This window comes from Canis lupus, chromosome 1 (assembly GCF_011100685.1).
Source record: "Canis lupus familiaris isolate Mischka breed German Shepherd chromosome 1, alternate assembly UU_Cfam_GSD_1.0, whole genome shotgun sequence".
NCBI classification, from domain to species: domain Eukaryota; kingdom Metazoa; phylum Chordata; class Mammalia; order Carnivora; family Canidae; genus Canis; species Canis lupus.
The window spans coordinates 117,630,084-117,639,412 of record NC_049222.1 but is presented as its reverse complement, the minus strand read 5'-3'; the positions used below and the strand labels follow the sequence as shown (position 1 = coordinate 117,639,412).

Sequence of the window (9,329 nt, the reverse complement as noted above, 5' to 3'; positions counted from 1 at the left end):
CCAGGACCCACCCCTCTCAGACTCAGGAGTCCAGGCCTGCAGCTGCTTCTCCTCAAGGACCCAAGAGTTCAGGCCTCCACCCCTTCCTCCCACCCCACAGAGGACTTAGGGCAGATGTTGACTGTCTGTGATTTTCAAATCCTCCTGGGCCTGCGTGGGGGTGGGAGGGATTGGTGGCTAATCCACTGACTCTAAGACTTAAGACCAGATTTTCTGACCCCCCTGTCGTCCTCTCCCAACTGCACCATGCTGCAAGCAGGGGACCTAGTTGAGTCCCCAACTCCCCCAGAAACTCCCAGTTCGGGCCATTAGCTTCTCAGTCGACAGAGATCTGAATGCCCAGGCTCCGAAGCCTCTGAGTGCAAGCCCCTGCCATTTGGAGAAGCAAGAATCTGAGCTCAGGAGCAACAAAGGACCTGAACGTGGGCCCCCAGGCCCCGCGGGCTCCGGAATGTCAGGCCCCGGGTCCCAGGCCCCCGGCCCCACTCCGTCGGCTCGGGGACCCGCCCACCTGCCCCGCCAGCTGCGCAGCGCCCCGGCCGGCCCGCGGCGTGGGAACGCCCCAGCTGGGCGGCAGGCAGCCGTCAGGACAAGCTGCGCGGTTCCCAGCCTCCCCGCCCGCCGCCGCTCGGGCACCGCCGCCGCCCCGCCGTCGCCCGGCAACCGCAGTCGGGGGGCGCGGGGGGGGCTGAGCCCGGACTGCGGGGTCTCGGGAAAGGAGGGGCTGGGGGCCTGGCTTCCCGGACCCTGGGACGTGCCGTGCTTTGCAGCGCTAACGCGCAGGCACAGGGATATTCTGAGCTGGGGTTTCGAAGCGAGAAGAACTGAACCCCCTCCTCTCCTCAGGGGTCCCGGTTGCACCCCCAGGCACCCCAGTGTCCTCTTCCTGACCCGCAGGCCCAGGGGAGCGCCGGGCCCCGCCTCCCCGAGGCGCGGAAACTAGCGAAGCCCCAGGGGCTCCCATTTATAGCTCCGTTTCCACTCAGCGCGGTCCCTCCAGGACCGGGACTGACAAGTTTCTTCCACTCTCTCCCGCCGTGCCCCCCACAAGCCTGGGGGTGCAGGTGTCCACCCCAGCCGGGACGCCCTCCGTCGACCCAGGTGTTCAGGCTCCCAGACCCCAGGTTGGCTGGGGCGCCCGCGGGAAGACCCCGCCCTGCGGCGCCCCATTCATCCGCGTCTCGGCCGCGGGAGTTTCTCAATGGGAAGGGGCGGGGCCCGGGGGCGGGGCCAGTGGGATCCGGCCCTCCCCGATCTCTGAGAGACCCGGGGCGCGGAACCCGCCTGGGTGTCAGCGTTGGAGCCGGCTGCTGAGCAGACTCGGGGCGCTCCAGGCCGGGAACGGGGTGGCTCCTAGGCTGGGGCGAGGAGCCGGGCGCGAAGGGAGCTCCGACCGGAGCGGGGAGAGGTGTGCTGTTGAGGAAGGAGTTAGCAAGGAAGCCAGTGCAACAGCAAGTCTGCGGGATCTTGGGGGCCACACTTTCAGAATGCTGGTCCCCGCCCTCCTCGTCCTCCTCTTCTGCCTCCGAGGCCATGCAGGTACCTCGAGGGGCGGGTGAATTTGGGGGAGGACTGTTTGCCAGCTGCCTCTTTACTGGGTTAGAGGAGGGGGCTCTGACTCCTAGGTCTGCAGGAGAACTCTGGGAGGCTGGGCTCCTGGGTCCTGAATGAGGGAGCTAAGCTCATCGCTAAACTCAACCCTGCTCCACATCCCCCTCCCCGTCCTCCTAGGTCTGTCGCCCCATTTCCTGCAACAACCAGATGACCTGGTGGCACTCCTGGGGGATGAGGCCAGGCTGCCCTGTGCCCTGGGTGAATATTGGGGTCTGGTTCAGTGGACTAAGGATGGACTGGCTCTAGGGGGTGAAAGGGACTTGCCAGGTGAGACTGTTCTCTCTACTCAGGACGGTTTGGCTCCAGCTGTATCAATGGCTTGGGCTGTATCTGGGGTTCTGTTTTGACGTTTTCAAATTTGGAAAATTGTTGGGCTCGGGTAAACATCTGGGAGGTTTTAGCTTCTTCTCTGGGTGGGTAGTGGGTTTTTATTTGTATCACAAAATATTACATAAATGCAGAAACATACATGCATAGAGCATACAAGTAAGATTTGCCAAAAAGTTACTCGTGTAACTACTACTCATGTCCATGGTCAACTCCCCAGAAGCCTTTCCTATTCCTTTCTCCTATCATAGCCCTCTGCTCACCCCAGAGGGAGTATATCTAATCTGACTTCCATGGCAACTGTTTCTTCACTTTTCTCTGACTTTTTCACCCACCCCCAAGTTTGCCATGACTCTAGACTGAGAGGGGGTTAGAGTCTGTCTGGCCCAGCACCCACTTTGGGATGTCTTTCTGGTATGGGATGTCTGGGGAGGGAGGCTGGGGCCAGGAACTCAGAACCATGGTGTGACTGCCTCTTCCTTAACTTCAGGGTGGTCCCGGTACTGGATATCAGGGAATGCGGCCAGTGGCCAGCACGACCTTTACATTAGGCCCGTGGAGCTGGAGGATCAAGCATCATATGAATGTCAGGCTACACAAGCAGGCCTCCGCTCTCGACCTGCCCAACTGCATGTGCTGGGTGAGGACCCAGCTCACTTGTCCCTGGGAAACCTGGGGAGGGGGGTGGACAGCCAGTGCTAGCTGAGTATCGGAGTCCAGGGAGCCCAGAGGGATGGTCATTAGAGCTGGGAAGATTGGGGCTTCTGGTTCCCAGGATCCAGCTCTGACCCCAGTCTACACCCACAGTGCCCCCAGAAGCCCCCCAGGTGCTGGGCGGCCCCTTTGTGTCTCTGGTTGCTGGGGTTCCTGCGAATCTGACCTGTCGAAGCCGTGGGGATGCCCGCCCCACCCCTGAGCTGCTGTGGTTCCGAGATGGGATCCGGCTGGATGGGACCACCTTCCACCAGGTCAGGTCCAAATCCCTATGCAGCCCTTGGCCATGCAGGGATGTTTGGGATCCAGTCAGACCACAGGCTTATCCAGAGGAGAGAAGGGCATGGGAGGGAAGAGGTTCAAGTGTTGGGACCCTTGGTATGTGATTAAGGTTAAGGACTCCAGAGCCAGACTACCCAGGTTCAAATCCTGACTCAACGACTTGGTAGTTGGTTGATCTTGAGTTCAAGGAGCTTAACCTCTCTGTCCATCAGTTTCATTATCTGTACAATAGGGACAATAATATTCACTTCATAGGGCACTTGTGAAGATTATACATGTAAAATGCTTAGAAGTGACACATAGTAAACACTGTATAAGGGGTAGATGAAATCATTGTTATTATTCATAACCTCCAGCCCCTGCTGAAGGAAGGAACAACTGGGTCAGTGGAGAGCATCTTATCCTTGACTCCTTCCAGCCACGATGATGGAGCCACCTTGGTCTGTCGGGCCCGGAGCCAGGCCCTGCCCTCGGGGAAGGATACAGCTATCACACTGAGCCTGCAGTGTGAGTGCAACTAGACACTGGCCCTGAAGCCAGAGACCTTTGGGAAAAGAGGGGCCTGAGGACTGGATTCCAGGGTATGAGGAAGGAGGAGGCTGTGGACCTGGGGCCCTGGAGGCATTGGGAACTGGAGTCCTGGGCTCCCAGCTCAAAAGGAAGAGGATACTGGGGACCCAGAGTGGGCATTGGCAGAGGAGTCCTGGGCACCATGGGGACCCAGAGTGGGCATTGGAAGAGGAGCCTGGCCACCCAGCCTGTGAGAGGCTGGGCATTGGACTCAGGAGCTCCACGGAGGTGTTCCAGGTCCTTGCCCACCGCCGACCGCTGACCCACCTCCGCAGATCCCCCAGTGGTGACTCTGTCTGCGGAACCACAGACTGTGCTGGAGGGAGAGAAGGTCACTTTCCTGTGCCAGGCCACAGCCCAGCCTCCTGTCACTGGCTACAGGTGAGGACGATGGTCACCTCTCCTCAGGCCCGAGCACGCATTTGGGGAAGACTGAGATTGGGACGTCCGTGGGTGTCCTTGGGGAGCAGGGACGACGCGAACAGCCCCACTCCCCCCGCAGGTGGGCAAAGGGAGGCTCCCCGGTGCTCGGGGCCCGCGGGCCAATGCTGGAGGTCGTGGCAGACGCCTCATTCCTGACTGAGCCGGTGTCCTGCGAGGTCAGCAACGCTGTGGGCAGCGCCAACCGCAGCACCGCGCTGGACGTGCAGTGTGAGCCGGGGCGAGCCCTGGGTGTGGCCAGAGCGGGGCAGACCGCCTGGGGTTAGGGGCTGGAGGGGGGCGTGGCCGCGGCCGGCCGCGGGAGGAGGGGGAGCGGGAACAGGACGTAGGCAGGGATTGGCTGTGCTGGGTCAGAGGCGGGCCGGGGGCGGGGCCGGGGGCGGGGCCGGGGGGCGGGGCCGGGGCGTGCGAGCCGAGTTGCCGCCGACTGGCCGCCGGTACTTGGGCCCTTGGGGTGTCGTCCCTGAGTGGCTCATCCCGGGTCAGAAGCTGCATCCCTCCCCGGCCATGCGACGTCTCCTCTCTCTCCTCCAGTCGGGCCAGTTCTGCAGGCAAGGCCAGAGCCCATGTCAGTAGACATAGGGGAAGACGCTTCCTTCAGCTGTGCCTGGCGCGGGAACCCGCTCCCACGGGTAACTTGGACCCGCAGCGGGGACGCGCAGGTGAGACCCGATCTGGGGCCCGCGGCCGTGGCTGGCGATGGACGGGGCTTCCCCTCGAGGTCCTGCCCCTGACGCCCCTTCCCCATCCCAGGTGCTGGGCTCCGGGCCCACGCTGCGTCTTCCGTCGGTGGGGCCCGAGGACGCCGGCGACTACGTGTGCAGGGCTGAGCCGGGGCTCTCGGGCCTGGGGGGCGGCGCCGCGGAGGCCAGGTTGACGGTGAACGGTGAGCACGCGGCGCTTCCCAGAAGGCCGGAGAGCCCGGGACGGGGAACGCGCGGAGCCGGCGAGCGCTCAGCGGGGTGGGCGAGGCCTGGAAGGGCGCGCTTTCTGGACGGGGGCCCGGGGGTAGGAGCGGGACCCGGCGCGGCGAGCCCCCGGGAGGATCCGAGGCTGCCGAGGGGCGTGGCCTGGTTGAGCGGCGTTGGTGGGAAGGGCCAGGACCTGGCCGCGCCTGATTGACAGCCGGAGCCTCCGCGGGGGGCAGCGCTTCTCTCTCACGCGCCCGCAATCTCCAAACCAGCTCCCCCCATCGTGACCGCCCTGCATTCTGCGCCCGCCTTCCTGAGGGGCCCCGCCCGCCTCCAATGTCTAGTCTTCGCATCCCCGGCCCCAGATGCCGTGGTAAGGAAATGTCCCCGCTCTCCTGACCGTCAGGCCGGACCTCCAAAACTGCTGTGACCGACACCCTGCCGCCCTTCCCTCCCTTTCCAATCTCCTTAATGACTTTCCTTTTTTTGTGCCCCCAGGTCTGGTCTTGGGATGAGGGCTTTCTGGCGGCGGGGTCGCAGGGTCGGTTCCTGGTGGAGACATTCCCAGCCCCAGAGGGCCGCGGGGGACAGGGCCCAGCCCTGATCTCTGTGCTACACATTTCCGGGACCCAGGAGTCCGACTTCAGTCGGGGTTTCAACTGCAGTGCCAGGAACCGCTTGGGTGAGGGAGGCACCCAGGTCAGCCTGGGCCGTAGAGGTGAGATTCCTGGCCTGAAGTCTCCAAATCTGAGGATCTCAAACCCCCAAAGTGCCGCAATCTCAAACCCAGGACCTCCAAATGCGGACTACCTCAAACCTTGAAAGCCTCAAAGCTCATGAGTCCCTTGAATCCTGAGTCACCCCCCCAACAGTAAATTCCTTTAAATATAGAATTCTAAACTGAGAGGCCCCCCCACACTTAGGTGCCCCAAAGGAGGGAGGCTCCAAATATGGGGAATTGCAAAATTAAAAACCCCTCAAACTCTAGGACTCCCTAAGGCCAGGGAGTTTAAAACCTGTGGAACCCCAAATTCAAGAGGCCTTAAAGCTGAAGGACCCCAAGCTAGAGACTACAGACTTGGGTATCCTCAAACTTAACGGCCTTTTGAACCCAGACACTTCAACCCAAGCAAGCCAAATCCCAGTTCCCCAGTTCCTCCTTGGGCCTCACACTTAGCCTCCTCAGAACACCCCTTCTTGGGACACCTGGGTGGCTCAGTGGTTGAGCATCTGCCTTCAGCTCAGTTGTGATCCTGGAGTCCTGGAATCGAGTCCTGCATCGAGTTCCCTGCAGGGCGCCTGCTTCTCCTTCTGCCTATGTCTCTACCTCTCTCTCTGTGTCTCTCACGAAGAAATAAATAAAATCTTTAAAACAAAAACAGAAACACCCCTTCTCCTCCCTGTAGACTTGCTGCCTACTGTGCGGGTTGTGGCTGGAGTGGCTGCTGCAGCCATGACTCTTCTTATGCTCATCATTGGGGTGACCCTCTGCTGCTGGCGCCACGGCAAGGGTGAGTGACTGAGCCCTACCTCAGTACCATCCCCTACCTCACCCCCAACTGACCTGGCCTTGACCTGGTCCCAGTCCCACCTCTTTGGTCTCTGGCTCACCTTCAGGCCCTGATTCCTCCCTCAACCCCTATGTCCATCTTCTCAGCATCACACTCCTTAACCTACCAGCTTCCTGTTGGTACACAGCCTCTTGACCCAGCCCAGTCCTCTTTCTTCCTGCTCCCTGGTCTCCACAAACTGTGACCCTGCCCCCATCACTTTTCTCTGCTGCCCCACTGTCCCTGGCCTCAGCCTCTTTCTCCAAGCAAAAGAACCTGGTGCGAATCCCAGGCAGCAGCGATGGCTCCAGTTCTCGGGGTCCTGAGGAGGAGACAGGAAGCGGCGAGGACCAGGTAGGATGTCCCCAGACCCAACTCTGCCTCTAGAACAATTCGTAACCTAGTCCCAACTGCTCTCCTAGTCCCAACTGGGCCCTCCAACTCAAAGAGGGTCTGGGTCCCGACAAGTGACCCCCAAGTCCAAATATGCCCCTGACCCACCCAGTTATCCCCTAGACCAAATATGTCCCAGGGCCCTTTGTCTTGTATCTGGACCCCAGCTCCAGGAGCTCTTGGCCCTGCCTGGTCCCCAGTGCCCCCAGCTGAGGAGTTGTCAGTGTTTGGCACTGGGCCAACAGGATCCTCTGAGCACTCCCTCTTACTCAACACCCTACCCCAGGGCCCCATCGTGCACACGGACCACAGTGACCTCGTTCTGGATGAGGAGGGGGCTCTGGAGACCAAGGTGAGTGTTGGAAACAGAGGAGTTCCCTTCACTGGGTCTCTAGCTATCTCCCTGTTTGGTCCCCTCCCTTTTCATGCTGTTGCCCCCCAGATGAGGGGCCTAGCCCCCCCTTCACACTTTCTTCTTGCCTCCTAGGCCTCTTCACTCACCTCCACAGCCTGTTTGCACATCTGCTGATTATGCCCACAATCCTGTCCAGCCTTGGCCTCACTCAGCCTGTGCTTTCCCATCACACCCCCACCTCAGGCCTCCTGGATGCCTCTGCCAGGTCCCCCACTGGCCTCAGTTCTCCCCACACCTGCCCCTTTTGTGAGTCCCCTTCTTTTGAGCTCCACGGACCTCAGTCCCCAGTCCAGAGCCTTTCTCTGTCTCCTATGTACATAGCACGTGCCATTCCACTGGCTTGAAACACTACTTTCCTTCCCATACCTACCTGATTCTGTCCTTCGTTCCTCTGGTCTCAGCCCAAATATTTCTTATTCTAGAAAGCCCGTGCTTCCCTCCTCACTGCCCTGATCATTCTGTGTTCCGCCTGTCACAACCAGGACCACTCTGCCCTGGCCTCCTGTCTCAGCCCTGAAACCCTGCTTGTGCTTCCCCATCAAGCCTTATCACTCTGCCTGTACTTCCCCCATCACTACTCTGACCCCTTTGGACTTAGGGGATTTGCCATTTGCTCCTTGGCCTGGGATCTCCATGAAGGCAGGACCCTGTCTCTCCCCACAATAGATACCTCTAGCAACAGCGTAAGGCATGACACAGAATCAAAGCCTTGGGGCTGGTGGGCAGGTGACTGAATGTCTTGGTCTCAATCTGTCTGTTCCTGCTGCATCTCCTTCCATAGCACCAGGCCCTAGCAGGCCTCTGTTCTTCTGTTGCTGCCTTTTTCTGCCCATTTCCTTCTGTCCCTTTGTTTCTTGTCATTGTTTTCTTGCCCCTTTTTGTCTTCCTATCAGTCTATATGTCTGTCTTTCTCTCTGGGTCTCCACTTGCTACTGTTTCTGTCTTTTTGTCTCTCTCTAGGTCTTGCTTTAAGTGTGACTCTCCATTAGGGACCCTAACCTCCCCCAATATCCTCAAATACCTTAACCAATCCAATTTGTCCCCTCAGGATCCAACCAATGGTTACTACAAGGTCCGAGGAGTCAGTGTGAGCCTGAGCCTTGGTGAAGGCCCTGGAGGAGGCCTCTTCCTGCCGCCCCCCTCCCCTCTTGGACCTCCAGGGACCCCTACTTTCTATGACTTCAACGCACACCTAGGCATGGTCCCCCCCTGCAGACTGTATAGAGCTCGGGCAGGTTATCTCACCACACCCCACCCTCGAGCTTTCACCAGCTACATCAAACCTACATCCATTGGACCCCCAGATCTGGACCCCAGGACTCTACCCTTCCCCTATGCTGCCTTCCCCACACCCAGCCACCCGCGTCTCCAGACTCATGTATGATACCTCTCCAAATGAAGAGGCCTAGAATCTTCAGCTTGCCATAATGGATTGTCCTGATTTCTAAGGAACCAGAAAAAAAGTTGGTGACCTTACTCCTCCAAAACTGAACATTGATGGGAGAGAAAGATCATTACGATCATCTGGATCACTAGTGTACAATCAGCTCAGCCAAAGGGGATGCTCCAAGTGGGAGCAAGATGGCCACTTGACCAACTATTCCCCAGTGTAAAAGAGATTCCAGATGGCAGATGAGCTCTTTGTAGGGGGGTGGGGACAGGAGGTGTTAGGAGGTAGGGGCAGGGATGGACGTTATTTCCAGACATTGAAAGAAGAGATTTCAAGGTGACCGATCACCTATACTGAGAAGACAGGCAACATAGGACAGATTAAGATGGAAGCCAGACCAGGCCCCTGTCCTGGTTCTCCCTGAGGGGCACTTTGCTTGGCCAATGGAAGTGCAGCCAAGATGGCTGTTCACTCTCTGGGAACCCAAGAGAGCGACTATCTTGATCCCTTCCAAGGTCTTTAAAGGTCCTGGAAGAATTGAATCCACCAAGGAGTGAGGATAGGGTGAGAACTGCCAGCAGGAGAGGGGAAGAGGGTGGGGTGGGTAGGGGTGGAATCTGGGGATAAGAATATTTATGTTTAATAAAAAAATGTTGAGAAGTGAATGCGTCTTGGGGATTCTCCTGGCATCATTCACTACCTTACGGAAGGAAGAGGTCCAT

At 59.1% G+C, this 9,329-nt stretch overlaps 1 protein-coding gene across 1 annotated transcript; it reads left to right on the top strand.

The window, feature by feature from the left end:
* Positions 1 to 1,256: 1,256 nt before the first annotated feature.
* On the top strand, positions 1,257 to 9,201 carry KIRREL2 (kirre like nephrin family adhesion molecule 2). The gene is made up of 15 exons (XM_038529250.1): positions 1,257 to 1,539; positions 1,732 to 1,881; positions 2,432 to 2,581; positions 2,749 to 2,909; positions 3,294 to 3,444; positions 3,783 to 3,888; positions 4,010 to 4,158; positions 4,483 to 4,610; positions 4,702 to 4,834; positions 5,132 to 5,232; positions 5,358 to 5,577; positions 6,266 to 6,370; positions 6,663 to 6,763; positions 7,089 to 7,154; positions 8,266 to 9,201. The coding sequence occupies exons 1-15, from the start codon at positions 1,488 to 1,490 to the stop codon at positions 8,599 to 8,601; spliced, it is 2,109 nt and encodes a 702-aa protein (XP_038385178.1). The 5' UTR covers positions 1,257 to 1,487; the 3' UTR covers positions 8,602 to 9,201.
* Positions 9,202 to 9,329: the final 128 nt, after the last annotated feature.

Coding starts and splice junctions, on each gene's coding strand:
- KIRREL2 (XM_038529250.1), top strand. CDS start 1,488: ATGCTGGTCCCCGCCCTCCTCGTCCTCCTCTTCTGCCTCCGAGGCCAT. Junction 3,445..3,782: donor TATCACACTGAGCCTGCAGT/GTGAGTGCAACT, acceptor CCACCTCCGCAG/ATCCCCCAGTGGTGACTCTG. Junction 7,155..8,265: donor AGGGGGCTCTGGAGACCAAG/GTGAGTGTTGGA, acceptor TTGTCCCCTCAG/GATCCAACCAATGGTTACTA.